Below are 18,031 nucleotides of genomic sequence, written 5' to 3'. Positions count from 1 at the left end.
TGCCAGTAGTAAAATTTGAGCTTTCAAGTAAAAATTAAGAATTTTGAAAAACTTGCATCTGCCAACCTGGGCTTGACACTTTTCCATAATTTAAAGACACATTGATAAGATCAGAAGCAATATCAGCAAGTCTAATTTTCTGATACTATGTAATGAAAGGTGAAGTGCAATTTTTCTATTTTTCAAATTTTCCAAATGACCAATGTAATATAAAATTATGCATGGGTAATGAAAGTAAAAATTCAAAGCACAGGGAAGTATTCCCTGTTTTGGTTTCAGATTCCACACTGCAACTAGCCTCTAAGAAACTAACAAGAGACTGGTGCCCTATCAAATAAGGATAACTAACCACAATTATCTGAAGGCTATATACACCCCTCTCCTTTTCCGTCTACATACTTGTGTGAAGCCAGATTTTCTCATGTTCATAAACTAAAACAACAAATCCAAACAGATCAAATCCAGAAGCAGATATGAGAATCCGATATCTTCTACTGAGCCATGTTAAAGAAAAATGCAAAAATGTAAAACAATGCCACTCTTTTCACCAACTTTTAAATGTAATGGGCTTATTACTGTTATTTTTTATGTACTACTAAGTAAATATTTACAAAAGTTCTCAATTTTAATGTCTAACCTGATATAAATATTGATGGATAAAACCACAGAAATAAAAGCTCTTTGAGGTCCTCAGAAATGTTTAAGAATGTAATGGGGTCATGAGAGGAAACTGAGAGCCACGGCCTGAGAACGTTAAATCTCCACAGAAGAGGAAGCAATAAACAGAGAACGGGTTATTTACTGAGCTCTTGGTAAACACTGGGCTTAGGCCTTCCATTTTTAAAATCCATGCTATTTAGCTCCCATTTTACAACTAAAGGAGGAGCAAAAAAGGGCTCAGTCAAGATTAATATATATTTTTTTCATTTAAACAAATAAACTCATGGTTAAGATCATTGTCGGTCTCTGAACAACACTACAACACTGCCAGCATCTGAGAGCAGATAATCAAAACGAAGGCCTCGAGATAACCAGGAATTCCTTAAATTATGTTCATTATACTGTTTACAAGGACAGTGAAACAAAAAGCAACAGAGTTTTATGATTAAGACCTGAGCTCTGGAGTCAGCTTGCCTGCATTCAAATACCAACTCCCTCACCTAACCTCTCTGTGCTTCCATTACCCCTCTATAAAATGAGGAAAATATTATCCTCTGCTTTATAGTATTGTTGTAATGATGAAACATGGAAGAGCTCCTGGCACACAGTAAGAACTCCTTCCAAGTGAATTATGATGATGATGAATGATGAGTGATGTATCTATTTAATATGGTTCCTAAGAGAAAAATGAGGGGTCTTCAAAGTAACTTTAGTTATGTGGCTAGTTTATTGATATAAAAAACTAGTTATCTAGCAAGGAAAGACAAATTATTAATGTGCAACAGTTCTGAATATTCAAGAACATTCATGTAATCATTAATTGTTTACTGAGTCTGAGTTAAGTGTCATGTTAGGAACAAGGTATTCAAAGATGAACGTGTCATGGATTTTATCCCAAAAGTGGGAAATGGATTCCAAACAAACCTCCAAACAAATGAATTCTTCAGCCCCTTCTCATGCTTGTTAAGAACAAATGGCGCAGTGGCGCGCAGCATATACACCACTAGTCTAGGCATGTGTGTTGATGTGTATTTACAGAATGTCTTTCCTTTATTTAAATCTCAACACTTCTGTGCTTTCTGAACAAAATTTCCAAAGAAAAAGAGTGTAAAGAATGTAGCTTGACCAAAAATAATATTCTTATCAAAGTATGCTGGAATTTTCTACAGTAAAGGGGCAAAGGTATAAAAATTAACTTTATTTCGAATGTCACCACAAATTTTAGAAATTAAAAATTTAGACAAATGACATGTTAGAATGTTTGCAGTGTTTTTTCTACCAGTCCCACATTTCTAGAAGATAAAATTGATTCACTGTTCACAGTCTGCTTAGAGAAAAATAAAAATAAAACCCTCTAGACAAGTATAAATATATGAAAATGGGCACATGAAAACTGATGTTACTTTACCATGCTGGCTCTCCATCTTACTATTACTCTACCCAGTCCATTTACTTTAGAAGTTTGCCTAATTATAAATAAAAGGAGAATGAAACTTCTGGTTTATATTTAAAAGGATTTCTGATTAAAATTTAGGAGAGATAATTCAAGGGAAACAGCAAATTTTAATACATTTGAATTTACAAAAGACTAAATTCATTTCTCTTTATGATTGCTATTAACTGTTTTTTTTAAACCTATTTTTTCCTTTATGTTATAGAACTAAGGACTTAGAAAAAGTGTAAATTAGAAGGAAAAAAAAAATATTGGCTTCAGAGTCACACAGACCTAGATTCTTCCCCTAAATCTACCAACGAATAACTGTATGGTCCAGATAAAGTTATATAATCTCTCTTAGCCCCTATTTCCTCACTGGACAAAGTGTGGAGAAACCCCACCTCAAAAAACTGATGGACTGAATAAATGAGACAGAGTCCATAGCACACAAGGGTTTCCTAAAAGGAATGGTTCTTACTGTTGCCATACTTCAAATGCAAATCAACCTCTATTGTTCTAAATTCGTGGGTTAAAAAACTGATTTAGATTATACTCAGTAAATTTCTTATTTTTTTTTTCCCTCTTCTCCGAAGACCATTTAACTTTGTCACAAAAACACCATACAATTAGCACCATTTGCTGTTTTAGACACACATGCATACTCAATGGCAAGATGGTGTTGCATTTTAATCCAGCACTGTATAAAAAGCTTGAACATTGCCTTCTTGCCCAGGATAAAACAAGAATTTTAGTCCCTTCAAAGGCTCTATATTTACAAACTTTTAGTTAAAGGAACAAACATTTAAAAGCTGTTATTGTACCAAAAATAAAGTATTTGAAATTCTGACAGTAAATAAACTTTATGGTAAATGCAAAAACATGAGACTCAACTCTTCTCGTAACTTCTCCTAGATAATGTACATTGAAGTCTTACAGACACTTTCTGTTAGGCTGCTGTAATGCTCAATCATAAAAGTAAAACCATTTTAAGGGTAAGAAAAATATTTTTTAATTCTCACAGGCAACATCAACTGGGAAGAATTCTATTTGACTTCTAGATAATTCTTGTTAATAGGTTGAGGCATATATTCTTTCTCTCCATTCCCCTCCCTTCACACCAAGTCATAATTTAACCTAAGCATTCTTGAGAGACAGTAGTCATTTCCCTTTTCCTGACAGCAAGCTTACAGATGAATCATCTTCATTTCAGTCTCAAATTAGAAACCATCAACACAGGGTTACATTTTCATCTTTTATATAGTTAATAAATCAGGCTGAGGAAACACAGGCATTTCTGCTCTTTGAGACAAGAATTACACAAAATAGTGGGTGTTTATTAATTACCTAAGTCAAAACAGAGCAAGCAAGTGCTCAATTATCAAAATTTTCAACTTTTCATCAATCTAAAAATCATAAATGCAAGATGTCAGAGGTGTTGATATTACTGCTTAAAAGCAGCATACCTCAACACTTTGGCCATGAACTTGATTTATCGGTCCTACAAATACAGAAGAGTGGCTCTTTGGGCAGGCCCCAGCATGGTGATGTTCCATCTAATACCCTCTGCTGATGTCAGGTATTTGAAAGTGACCTTCTGAAGTTTACTGTCAGTGCCTGGTGGTTCAGACAGTAAAGAATCTGCCTGCAGTGCAGGACCCAGGTTCGATACCTAGATCAGGAAGATCCCCTGGAGAAGGGAATGGCAACCTACTTCAGTATTCTTGCCTGGAGAATTCCATGGACAGAGGAGATTGGTGGGCTACAGTCCATGGGGTGGTAAAGAGTTGGATACAACTAAGCAACTAACACAGACATAAAACTCTGAAGTACACACTGACTGCCTGCTTCTCTAGGTTCTATAAAGTGTGCTTTTGTTTTAAGACAGAGGATCAGAAAAATATACATGGGGTACATTATCTCATGCATGCTTTAGCAGAAAAGTCATTACTAAATTAGTGTGTATCCTTAGTGTATTTCAGACTTCAAAAGATGAAAGAAACAGCCCTTTGAAGAATGATTCATGTATTTTACAATTATATGTGAGGGTCTTATCCATCAAAATGTCATTAAAACCTTTACCTTCATTTTATGTGGTATGTTTTTTACCACAGTCTTTAAAATGTACAGAAATAAAAATAAATAATTGTTAAAATATTGTATTAAATAGCACCTTTAAAAAAAATAAAAAAAATAAATAGCACCTTTATGTGGTATGTTTTTTACTACAGTCTTTAAAATGTGCAGAAATAAAAATAAATAATTGTTAAAATATTGTATTAAATACAATATTTTGTTTTTGTTGTAATAAAGCAACATAAACAGAAAAAAAAATATTGTATTAAATAGCACCTTAAGAGATAAAGTTGATACAACTTCAACTTGTTACAAAAAAAAATGATATGGAAAGCTGAGTGCAAAAGAGCAATGATGATAAAAAACAGAAAGAGAAAAACAGAAAACCTTACTAAAGCCTTCACAGTCTGGCTCCAAAGTTTCCTCTTCTGTCAATAGCCTCCCATACCCTATTTCTCTGATAACACAGGTATATCCTCGACTCTCTGTCAAGATTTGTCAACCTCAGAACTGAAGACTCTCTAAACCCAGCAATTCCCTGTTTGAGGGGCTGTCCTCTATATTGAGGATGTGGAGCAGCATCCCGGGACTCCATATATTACACGCCTCTAGCGTTGTCCCACCCCTCCAACCCACAAGTGCGACCATCTAAAGTGTCTCCACACACTGTTCAGTGTCCCCTGGAGAGAAAGTGTACAGTAACCCTGAACTGAGAACAGCTCTACATTTTTAAACACTCTTCCCATTACCTGAAATAATTCCCTCTATCTCTACAGAAAACTTCTACTCATTTTTCAAAACCCATCTTCGATGTCACCTCCAATGTGAAGTTTTCCTCTAGTCAAAGTTAGTAATTTCTTCCTCCCTCTTCCTTTTATACCACTTAGCTTGTTTTTCTATTTAATGACATAAGATTATATATGTTCTTTCCCTCTAGATAGGTAAGAATCTCCATCTTACTTATTCATTGCATTTTTATTTATTTTAAGTGTTCAACAAAGGTTTATTACTAAATGATTATGAGCTTTCTATTAAAAAAAAAAAAAACATGAGCTCCCATACCCTTCCCACTGCCAAGGGAAAATTTGGTTTATTGAATGATGTCTCATATTGAGCAATATACAATCATCTGGTTCTTTTTTGCCTTTGTCCTGGGAAATGAGAATTAAATTATATACTCAATTTTAGCCACCCAAGAGACTTGGTATATCTAGTTCTCTAATATTTTTATTTGATCTTTATTTAGATTTACATTTGCACCATCTATTAGGATGTTTTGCCCTCAGGAGTTGTCCCAAACTTTTTTCAGAATGTGAAAAGATAAAACTTAGAAACACAGAAATATAAAACCATGACTTTTATACCGTGAAGACCATATTTTTCGAGAATAAAAATGAAAAAGGACTGAATTACTCTAATCAACACTGAAGAATAATTTCCAATACTTGTTTTAAGTTAAATCAATGTCTCTCCAATAATTCCAAGAAATTTCATAAAATTTCCAAATAAAAACCTAGAAAAATCTGGTTTAATTTTTTATATATATACACATATGCATCTAGATGATATATAGGTAAGCCAACACTTCCCTGTGAGAAAGGTGAACAAACCAGGAACCTGGAAATCAAACAACAACAAAATAAGGAGTGCCATACTCCAAAAAGGCTGGAAATCCCTGACAAGGAGAAACCTCCAGAATACTGTGCCCCAAGGCTAATTTTCCAGATCAGCAGCTTTTGTAACCCTGATATCCACATCATTTCTTCAATGTTAGAATTGGGCTCTGTAACCATAATTTTAAAAAATCTTAGCAATGACAATTTTAAGTATCAGTCCTTTCTAATAAAGTTAATAATTTTAATTCACAGTTTTCCGATTTAACTTAGTACCCTTAGTCATTTCAGAAGGCAAGGCAATTAATTAATCAGGAAAGTAGCATCCACCTATATTGGGTTGGACAAACGTTACAGAATAAATATGCTAATCCAATATCCTCTGGTCTGACAAGTTTCTATTATTAAATTGCTAACGTGTTTATTTCCTCCACAATAGCTGGATTTTTGTCATGAATATGCATTAAGCCCTGCAGTTATTAGCCTGGATGACTAGGTGACAGAGAGGACACTACTTGAGAATTTGCATTTGACAGATCATTGACACAAAGTCACAGTTATCCACCCCCCTTCACTTAAACAGGATCATGCAATAGGAAATGAACTGGAGCTATTAGAGATTATTTAGGTTTAACAGCACACATCCTTTTAGCTGGTGGTTAGAACAATACACAATGTGGCAGAGTTAACCAGAGGCATCAATTATACTCTCAGACCTGTTAATATTTTTGACAATATTTAAATAGCACATCCCTTCAGGGCATGGCTTTTTTGCCCTCTCAGTTACACACCTGTCAAGTGTTTAATTTGCCAAAGGGAAACAGTTTGATTTCTAAGGGCTGTCTTAATACTGAAGAAGCAAATTGGAAAAATCAAACATTACTGAAAAGAAGTAATGAAAAGGGGAAAAAAAATAGTAGGTTTAATTCAACAAGGCATGTTAACATCTGTCATTAATACAACAATATGATCATGTTCCCCATATGGTGAATATACCTTGGGCTTTTCAATTATTCACTCCCTTTGCTTCTAAAAGGCAGAATGATGGCAGAGAAAAATTAAAGGGGTCAAACTTTACAGTAATACTAAAAGAGACAGAGATAGTAACTTGCTCCTATCATGCATATAAAATTAAATACTTGAAAATGTAATTTAGGTGAAAGATAATAAATAAAAGTTGGCCATTCATCAGATTTGTATAGCTACTCACTCCTTAGATGCACTACTTAAATATTAAATTACAAATAATAATAAATTAGCAGTTGGTAAATGATATAGAAAATTTAAATCTAACATGATAACACTTAGAATATATACGTTTAACTTTAAAACAGAAAATATTACAAGTTTTTGAAAATTTTCTCTAGTCAGGCAAGGGAAAAAAATAAATGATTTTGAACTGGTAAAGAATGGAGAGTAAAGTGAAGAGTACAAAAACTGTGGGACGTTATCTATGGTTTCAACAGACACTAAACTCATGGCATCCAGGCACTGTTAACCTTGGTCTGGGGGAGATGTAAGACAAGCTTCAGGGTCAAACGTGGGAAAGGACTGCGCCTTGGGAGCCAAGAAGTCCAAGTTCCACCTCTGGCTCTACTCTGTAAACTAATCTGTTATAATCAGCAGGGGGATGAACAGATAGTTTCCACGGTCCCTTTCACTATTTGAAGAGGTGACCAATGAGCCGAAAACAGGAAAGTCATGTCAAACACACCTACATAATTCACGAACATCACAGCCTTGAAATACAGTTGACCCCTGCACAACACAGGGGCGAGGAGTGGGGTGAGACATCAATTACGATGCAGTCAAAAATCCAAGTATTATAGCTTTGACTCCTCCAAAAGTTAACTACTAATAGCCTACTACTGACTAAAGTCTCACCTATAACATAGTCAATTAACACATATTTTGTATGTTATATATATTATATACCATATTCTTATAATAAAGCAAACTAGAGAAAAGAAAACATTATCAAAAACATCATAAGGAAGAGAAAATACAAGTTTGTACAGTTCAAACCCAGGTTATTCAAGGGTCAACTGTATAATAGCATTTGTCATTAATAAAATGAGATCATACTGTCCATAGTCCTAGACTACGAGGCTCCATGATATTATCCTCAGTAATTTCCAAAGAAGTTTTAGGTTGAATTACACGGGCCCCAAATAGTTTCAGATCCCATATCCTAGTTCCATTCGGAAAGGGTAAAACAAGCTCAACAACAAGCAGTCCTTTTTCTTCCCTCCTTTCAGCAGACCTGTCAAGTACAAAAGCTATTCCCCTTACATAAGACTAGATAGCAGGGACATTTTGACAGCTGCTTCACTAGACTAACAGCATTTCCTAACATAATCACTAGTAATTTTTCTTTCAGCTTTCCCTCTCATTCAAGTCATATTTCCACATAATACAATAAGGGGAGAAGATATCTGTAAAACATCTTCACATTGTTTAAAAACCAGGTAATTTTCTATACCATAATTATACTAATATCCATAATACTGGTTTCTCCAAAAGAATGCCAATCCATTCTGAAAATGAGTACCTGAAACCAATTTTTTCAATAATTTACAAAGGAAAAAAACACAATTATATATAATGAATCCACCTCTTTTTCTTAATTCATGATCATCACTTTTAAAATTAGTGTGTACAAATTCACTTGAGAGAAATATTTTTAAAGATTCTTCTTGATCTATGTACTTAATTTGGGGGGGGTCATTAAAATAGCTAGATTAAGAAGTTATATGACATTTAACAAATTCCTTCTCTATTGCTACTACTGTTCTTTTTCCATTTGGCAGATTTTGGGGTTTTTGTTGTTGTTAATTGAAGCTGTTCTTCAACTGAATTATGAAACTAATCTTCAGGTTTCATGTTAAACTTTTAAGGCAGAATATTGGCTAGCCATAACCATTAGATTAATGCTAAAAACATCAGAATGAGAATTAACTTGGACTGAAGACATAATTAGATAAACTTCAAACCTTGTGAGGATAACTACCATTTAAAAACTATTTTTAAAAAACCTGAGAAATGGTGATTACATTAAGTAAGTTCAGTGACCATATGACTTCAGTTTTCATTCTGTCATTGCATTATGTTTCAATTTTAATATAAACGCTAGGACTTTTTAGTGCTCATAATTTTTACAGAAATAAACACTGTGTTACATTTAGAAGTCCTAATGTTTATCACCATCTGATGCTGTCATGGTAGCAATTGCTACTTACACTCTTTTTAGAAGTGAGAATTGCAATGCCTCTAACTGATGACAATGTAATTATTCCTTCTATTGTCAACATAGAGGTGATTTCCTTTCTTCACATACATGATTACACATGCAAATCTAGGCTCATCTGAAATCTTCTAAGTGTGATGAATGTCTGAATTTGAATAAGCACAATCACATGAACAATGAGTCACAGTGATGATGGAAACCAAGCTACAGCCATCCACCCTAAACATATTTTTATCATCTTCCTCTCCTGCAGGAACTCATTCTTCCATTTTCCCACAGCTTTCAACACAATGTCATATCATTTACAATATACAGCCATGACCATTAAGAAAATAACTGAGGGCACAGCCAAGTGGGGAGCCACAGTGAACATGAAGTCTCACTTGGAGGTTTAAATGACCTCATTAACAATTAATTCACACATACAACAATCAGCCTTTCAGAAAAAAACAGGAGACTTTACAAGCTCTATGCCATGCTCTGCAGGCCTCCTGTGGATACACACCATGTCTTACCTGGTCTTTCAGCTGCTGTATGGAAGTCTGAAAGTTCAGAATCTGGCTGAAGAGCGGGCTCTGCAGCACTGACTTGAGAAGGTTCAGTTTGTCTTCATTTGCTGCATCCCCACGTTCCCGCAGCTTGGCCTGCAAGCGCTCTGCTGCCTGCAGGGCCCGATTTTTGTCTAAACCAAAGAGCAGTGTTAGTCAGTAACAGGATTCAAAAGACAGGCATCAAACCATGCTTATAGAAATTCTAAAACTATTTCTTGGGAGACATGAAAATTGACTTGGAAAAAAGAAGGGACTAAAACATGTCACTCTAAATACATTCTTCAAACCTTGAAGCCTCTAATAAGAAAGTTTGTTTAAAAGCAGCCAACTGGTTATAGTGTACGGTACATGCAACTAACTAAGTATGGAAACAAATTCAGATGATGCATATCTGACATGCTTCTAATACCAGCTGTTTCAACTTTTATAAAAATTAATTAAAACCAAACATTCTGTGATCTTATAAATGCTATTTCTTTTTTATTAAAAATGTATATATAAGAAAAATTAGAAATATAACTAATAAGTAGAGGTAAATAATGTCACTGATGAAGTATAACAGTTAAAATATAACAATTTCATGTATTAAGTAAGAGGCAATGCATTATATATTTTTGCATTTACTTGAAAATACATTACAATAACACATATTCCTTCAAAAACACAATTTTTTAGTGCTTGAAATGTCTCACCTCCAAGTTAAATAGCATACGTACATAAGCATAAAACTGAATACAATTTATTTATTAATCACCTGTGTAAGGTACCAAGGTGCCAAAGTTAGTATTTTCCATAAGGGCATCCTTAATAATCCTAACATCCAACATGCAAGACTCTAGACAGTTCAATGCTACCATAAATAACAGTTAAAAACATCTCTCAAAATCCCACTCTCACTCCCTCTCTCCCTTCCATGTAAGTGAAGCTACAATTTTTAAAAAATACTGGAGACTGCTAAGATATATGCCCTAACATATTCTCGACGATATCTATTAAAATATATTTGCCATATCATAGTAATAAAAGAGTGCGAACTATCACTAGAGACATTTTTTGATAGCAAAAATATGATTATGCAGGAATGGAGAAACTAAAATATTAACTAATGCTGACCATGAGTTCATGCACAAAGTTAAACACTCATATGCAGAATTTTAAAAGCAAACAGTAATAAAGGTATGCCTAAGAACTGATTTTAGGTCATATTTCCCATGGTATCTCAAAAAATAAATCTAGTATGAATTCTCACATCAATTCTTGAAAGGTGTACAACTCAGTAATAACTTACAAAATGAAGATTATAGGTAATGGCTTAAATAATTCTGTATTTCCCCTTTGCTGTCCACTTTCTTATGAGGAACTTTCCTATGTAAACTATTAGTCTTTACTCTGTGTGACTTTAGTATAAAATAGGTGATAGGAAATGTGCACCCATGCATTCTTATTATGGTCATAGTACCAGGAACAAAAGTCAACAGTAATGATCCTCATGATCACAAAAACAGTTCCTCCTTTCCTGCCACCCACTTCCCACTACTCCTCAAAACCTGCAGGTGTCAAGGTATCAGCCATGATCATCAAGGCATCACAGATACCTTCCAATACCTTCCAATAATCACACCCAAAGCGTTCCCAGGAAAAGGTGAAGACTGCAGTGTCAGATAAGGGACCATGACAGACTGGATGTTCCATACCTGACATATCTGAAACCAGTTCTATAAACTAGCTTCTCTAAAACTAAAGAGCAGTACAGTGTGGGGGAAAAAAAAGATCAACACAGAAGTCTAGAAAATTTGTTGGATATTTCAACCTAAATTATCTACTGCAGAAATTAAACTACCATAAATTGTCACTCAAGTTTGTCAACCTATTCGGTACTGTTATAACAGTTTTACCAACTTAAAAGCTCAGTACTATTTAACCTGCCAAGAGTAAAGTAAAAGTAAGACACAGGCAATGACCTTCAGTATTAAAAATACTGTTATACTTCTGGTGCTATCCAGAAACAAACTTTAACCAGAACTGAGTTCATAAATCGGAACTGGGTTTACATTAAGCTTTCTTAAAACCCAAATTTGGTAGAACACTTCATATGCTTTTAACTTTTGCTTATAAATGATGTGATTTGATAACACTTCGTATGAAACCATCTAAATATCGAAACACATTGCCCTAGTACAATGATAGTGGATAAAAAAAATAACCAAATTATTATAGACAGAATTTTAATATGTAGAACATATTTCAAAGATCCCAATGGAAGAATTTTAAATCATTATCAAAACAGGAAGAAATAGGTCTTACCTATAGTTTCTAACATTTTTTTCCAAATTTCAGTGTTCTTCTTTAGAATGATTATAAACCAACGACTACAATGGAACTCTAGGGAGAAAAGAAAATGAAATGGTTATGTTTAACCACTTGATACTACTATGATTCCTCTGACCATTAAGATATTGTAGAGATAACTTAAGATAGTTTTCTGTATAGGTTAAAAAAAAAAGTATTCATTTTAGGATTTATTCAAAATTATCTTATATTTGAATAAGATTTGCATAAATGTATACAGATTGCATTTGTATAATAAGGTAAAAGGCATAAAATCTATTTTAAATAAGTTGGTGCTCAGTTGCTCAGTCATGTCTGACTCTTTGGGACCCAATGGACTGTAGCCCACCAGGCTTCTCTGTCCATGGAATTCTCCAGGCAAGAATATTTGGGGGAGGGTTGCCATTTCCTCCTCCAGAGAATATTCCCAAACCAGGGATCAAACTCATATCTTTTGCATTGGCAGGCGGATTCTTTACCACTGAGCCACGTGGGAAGCCCCAAGTAAGTTGGTGGAAGTATCCAAAATATTTCCTTAAAAGCTCCTCAACAGAGACCACTATAACTCTGGATTCACTTACAGATCCTTACCCAAAGTGGAAGGAGCTTACTAGGCTCTGAATAAGAAATTCTGTAGGCAAAAAAATATTTTTAAGATAAAAAGTAGAAGATATGACCCTGCTGTTGAATGCTCCTAGTCTTAACTGGGAAGACAATTCAGACACACCAATTAAGAAATGAACTGTGATGCTCAATCAGCGAGTGAGTGCAAGATATATTAAACCATGGATGAAAAACTGAATAAAGGAGAGCACAACATTCCAAAGATATTTTACATTTTTAAAATACCCTCCTGTCAATAATCTTTTTCCCTACTCAAAAAAACTCCTTCAACCCACACAGATCTCATCTTTCTCTGATTATACTCATCTAAACTCTTTCAAGTACGGGATGCAGGTCTCTGACAATACCCACATCACTAGCTCATCCTGAATCTCTGCTGTCCAACAGTTTTGTACAACTGACTCCAAGTTATACTGATCCTTCCCCTTGAAGAAAACCCACAGTCATCAGAAGTCAGTGGGTCATTCCTTCAATGGAGAAGAGGAATTCAGAACCAGAGATCCTCACTTTTCATCTAAAAGATGAGACAGGGGACTTCTCTGAGAAGGAACAAGCTGACCCCCTGTTTGAGAAAGAATGCCTTTGGGAGAAAAAGAAGAATCTGGTATGCAGGAGCAGATGCACAGCCCATTGATGGTTAGCTCTGTGTAAACTCTGAGAATAATACCTATTGACCTTTCTTAAGCCAGGTCGGATATACAATTTAAAATGACTCCATTTCAAATAGTCAAACAGCTCAAGTACTGACACTTGTATTAGAAAATCTCATAAAGTTTTGAAAAAGTAAAATTATATACATGAGTGCTTGGTATGCACAATAAAATTTAATTCTATGCTCTTTCCCCTATGAAAACTTAACTCAGAAAGATAAAAAGTTAAGAAAAAAGAGCATTGACTCTAATGTGAAATTAAGAGTGATACAGCCTTGAACAAGGGGCCTATCATATGAACCTCAGTTTCCTAGAAAATGCACTTACTCTTTGGGTTTGTTATGAGAAGTGAGATAAACATACAAATTTCCAGCTCACTGCAAAACACCTACCTCTCTGTTTTTATGATTAATGTTGATCACATGTAGATGAGCATTCCAAGGCCAAGCCTTGCATGGTTTCACAGGGAAAAATATAGGAAGATCTTAAAGGACAATATAAGAATCCTTCATAAAAGAGTATTATTAGGTCCTCTCTCAAAAAATTATTAACTTCTGACAAACAAACAAATGGAAAGATACCCCAACAGCAGGAAGTCCAGGACTACAAACATGTAGTTAATGCAACTGCCCCGGAGGAAGCGTGATGGTAATGAAAGGGCATTGACGAGAGAGTCTGATGACCTGAGTTAAAATTTCAGCCTGACCATTTACTAGCTCTACACCCTTGTTATGTCACTCATCTGTCTTTTCTGAGCTTGGAATCTATAATTACAAGTGAATGGTATTCATAAAGTTTTGAAAGAATACAATTACTTACATGACTACTTGGTATGCACAATAAAATTTAGTTCTATGCTCTTTCCTCTATGAAAAATTAACTTCAAAAGATAAATAGTAGTCATGGCTTGGTGGGGGATGGAGGTTGGCCTATGGATTCAGAGGCCCACTGATTCATGAGAAGTCTGCAGAGAAAGCACAGAGTAAGTAGTTCTCAATTGTGAAACACCCTGGCATCCAAAAGTTCACCTAAAGTCAGTTACGTGGAAGTAGAATTGCTTATTCTTTCAGAGAAACCCTTATCATAAATGTTTATATATATAAAAGCCTAGACTATTCCTGCAAGCTTTCCAAAGACACTAGTGGTTGGATGTCAAGAGGTGGAGAACAGAACATTTTGAGCTGCATTTCTTCTGGATTTTAATATTTTGTGTCAGTATACGGTGGCCAGATTTAGCAAATAATAATAAAGGATACCCAGTTTAATCTGAAATTCAGATAAATGAATAAATTCTAGTACAGGCATATCCCACACAATACTTGGGATATAATCGCACTAAACACTAACTTGATTATCTGAAATTCAAATTTAAACAGGGATCCATTATTGTACCTGGCAAGCCTACTTTGTGTATATTAGCTTAGGAAAAATGCAAATTTTAAAAACCATTTTTAATCTAAGGACTCTATGATTCCTGAAGAACTTTAATGACAAATCCTTTAAAAATCCTCTTAATGATTTTAGCCGTGACCTTTCGATTCTCCATCAAGTGGTTGATAACACTGGTTCCAATCGAGGATAAAAATCAAACAGCTTCTTTCATTTCTTTTAGAAACAGAAACTGATTAATTAGGAATCATTTTACTTTTCAACAAGTTGTACTGGTAATGTGTAGGCACAGCTTTTGTGTAGTTGAGAATCATTACTTGAAACATAAAACAAATCATTCTTGCCCAACACAGATTATATGGCAACTAACAAGTGAAAATGTCTTATGCTAAAAATAATTCTACTAACAGAAACTGCCCCAAATGCATACAATTTTCTAGATATCTTAACTATTTTGACTGTAAAAGAAGTACACCACTAAAAGAGCTTGCTGCAATGGTTCACGGCTTGTCAAAGTTGCTCAGCATCCGTTAATGCATTTAAATTTAGCATTCATCTCATTCTTAGCTGCCTCAGCACTACCTGAAGTTAGCAGACAAATGCAAGGCTGTAGTCATTTGTAGGCAATTTGTCGTAAAGTCAATTGGCCATGACAGAAAAACTGACACTGGCAGTCATAATTCATATTCTAGGGTTACTGAACTACTGTTCCAAGAGCACAAAACTGTCCAGCTACCCACCAGCATCATGCAATCATCCAACAGAAAATAGTCAGGTCTTTTTAGCATCTGTTCTGTAGGACTTCTCCCTCATTTTTACAGGCTTGATCAGAAAAGCATTTGTGAACAAAATCTTTCTTTTGAAGTTGACATTTATGAATCTCTCCAAACTCCTTCAATAATAATAGAATTTATTCATTCTTTTTGCTCTTTCAAATCAAAGAAAATCTAGTATCCAGGAACCTTGCCTTAATGTAAGTCAAATACTGATTGATGGTCTCATCCTTCTTTTATAAAATGAAAAGATAAATTACCTGTCCAAAATGAATATGCTGAGAGGGGTCACAAGCTTACAAAAGAACTCAAATTCTCTTATTTATTGATTCAGCAACTCACAGAGTGCCTACATGATGAGCATGTTTCTGGGTGGGAGAATTAGAGGAATGAGGACACAGTCTGAGAACTCATGGGCCAAGTGAATGGAAGAAGAAAAAAAAAGCAAACAGACATTGGAAATAATAAGAATACAAAAGAGAGATGCCATCAAACCCAAACTGAAGAGAAAAGGGAAAGCTTCCTGGAGGCAGCGACCCGTGCATGGAATTTTAAAAAACAGTTGGGAGGTAGGACAGAAGGGGTGATGGAAGGCTGCCCACACAGACGCAAGAGCACACAGTACCTTCTGAGCACTGCAAGCCCTTACTTAGGCCTGGACTGGGCCTGAAGGACAAGGAAAAGAGAGGTGGCGAGGAACAGATGTGGCTACAGGGTAAATCACTGAGGGCCCTGGGTGCCATTCATGAAGAGTTTATTTAAAACTGAAGCTTCTTTTGGTAGAGTGAGTGATACAGCCAATCTTTGGTTTAGAAAGATCATTCTGGTGATGGTGTGGAGTATCTATAAAAGAAATAAAAACTGGAAGCAAGAAGACCAGTTAAGAAGCATTTTCAAAGAGATGAAAGTGAAAAGTAAATGAAAATGGGAGACAGATCTGAGGATTAAGAGCTGTAAGCAACAGGACCTGGTGATGTGAAGATAAGGCAGACGAGTCTAGGAAGAATCTCAGCTTTCCTGCTTGAGTTACTGATCAGATGGTAATATTAACACCATCAAGATTGAGAATATTCAAAAAAAAAATAGTAAGTGATATGATGTTCTAGACATAAAGCTCTGTCCTGATCAAGAGTTTAAAAGGCTGAGTGAGTGTTACAGTGCCTTCTAAGACTGCTAGGCCCCCAAACTTCATTTGTTGAAGCTGTAACCCTCAATGAGATTATATTTGGAGATAGGGTTTTTAGGAAATAATCAAGTTTAAATGAGGTTATATGGGTGGGGTCCTAAACCAAGAGGACTGAAAACCTTATAAGAAGACAAAGAGATATCTATGTTCCTCTCCCTCCTTCCTTTTCCCCCTCTTATCACATGCAAGCAAGAAAGAAAAGCCATGCTTTTTCTTTGGAAGTACACAGTGAGAAAGTGGCCATCCACAAAACCAGGAAGAGAGCTCTCACCCGAAACCAAACCCTGCTAGACCTTGAGGGTGAACTTCCCAGCCTTTTACAGCAGTGGGGAAATAAATTTCTACTGTTTCAGCCACCCAGTCTATGGCATTATTTACAGCAGCCTGAACTAATTACTGCAGACTGCAACCTTCCCACAGCCCCTGCTCCAAGGAATATGCTATTGCATACTATGCTATGCCCCCCTCCTCCAACCATAGCCAAGGAAGCAAAGGGTGGGCCCCTCTCTCAATGGAAGACAACCTAAGTGCTGACCTAAGAGGTAAAACTGGGCTAGAGTCTCTCTCTTGAGAATTTGAAAGAATTAACCAATTAGTAGTAGAGCTAGAGTTGAAAAGATAGAAGCATGAGTAAAAATGAAGAAGCTAAGGTGGGGCACACATAGGCTTGAGTTATGAGAGACAGAAACAAATCAGTGGACAGAGACAGAAGAACACAGCTGACATTAGGAGAGAAGCAAGTATAGCCTGGGAGACCCAACACAGTGAATGAGAGGAAAACTAAGTAAAACTGGCCCCCAAGAAACAGCCACTGACATCCATTTTTACCGTGCACTCCACTTTGCCAAAGGTAATCTGTATGAGGCTCTCTGTTCCAATCAAACACACCTATCATACTCTGCTTCGGTACAGCATCATACTATCACATCCCAAATAAACCAGTATCTTTCTTAAGATGAACCCTTCCTCCTTTAATTCATGTGGATACTCTACTTCCAATAAAGATTTGAGGGGACTTACAAGCAAATACAACTTTAATATGAAAACTGAGACAATTAAGAATTTTACAAGAAAGATAGTTACTTCAAAAAAACAGAGCATGGGGAACTTCTACTACAGCAGGTGAATAAAATACTGTAAAGGATTCAGTTTTGATCAGAGCCTGAGAAAAGTCATCAGGTTTAAATCAAAGAAATCATAAATCTACTGTTGATAAAGGAATGTGAGATCTGACTAATAAGGTTTCATTCTATAAATGAAACCATAGTAACTGAGGAAAACATTCACAAGTAATGAAAATATTCCTGGCTAAAATATTCTAGTCAAAGGAGAATAGAAATACTTTCACTTCAAACTCCACTAGAAAAATAAGCCAAACATGTAGGTTAAAATTAAAACACTAAAAAAAAAAAAAAAAATAGAATTTACAATTTATAAACCAGGAGGAAAAAAGATGGAACAAACCATACTCAAGCAATCTAAAAGAGTTTGGGAATATAGAA

The 18,031-nt window shown here is 35.3% G+C and overlaps 1 protein-coding gene across 12 annotated transcripts in view; it reads right to left on the bottom strand.

Annotated features, from left to right (window-relative positions):
* The window catches only part of MPDZ (multiple PDZ domain crumbs cell polarity complex component), a 175,244-nt gene that overhangs the window by 137,723 nt on the left and 19,490 nt on the right, over positions 1-18,031 (bottom strand). For all 12 annotated transcript variants that reach the window (XM_027549240.1, XM_027549242.1, XM_027549247.1 and 9 more), the window contains exons 2-3: positions 11,884-11,961; positions 9,544-9,710 (exon numbers count right to left, since the gene is read on the bottom strand). In XM_027549240.1, the coding sequence (XP_027405041.1) occupies positions 9,544-9,710; positions 11,884-11,899 (183 nt within the window). In that variant the 5' untranslated portion in view covers positions 11,900-11,961. The remainder of the gene's footprint in view (positions 1-9,543; positions 9,711-11,883; positions 11,962-18,031) is intronic.

This window comes from Bos indicus x Bos taurus, chromosome 8 (genome assembly GCF_003369695.1).
Source record: "Bos indicus x Bos taurus breed Angus x Brahman F1 hybrid chromosome 8, Bos_hybrid_MaternalHap_v2.0, whole genome shotgun sequence".
Taxonomy (NCBI): domain Eukaryota; kingdom Metazoa; phylum Chordata; class Mammalia; order Artiodactyla; family Bovidae; genus Bos; species Bos indicus x Bos taurus.
The sequence above is the reverse complement of the archived record's forward strand: the minus strand, read 5'-3'. Positions and strand labels throughout refer to the sequence as shown.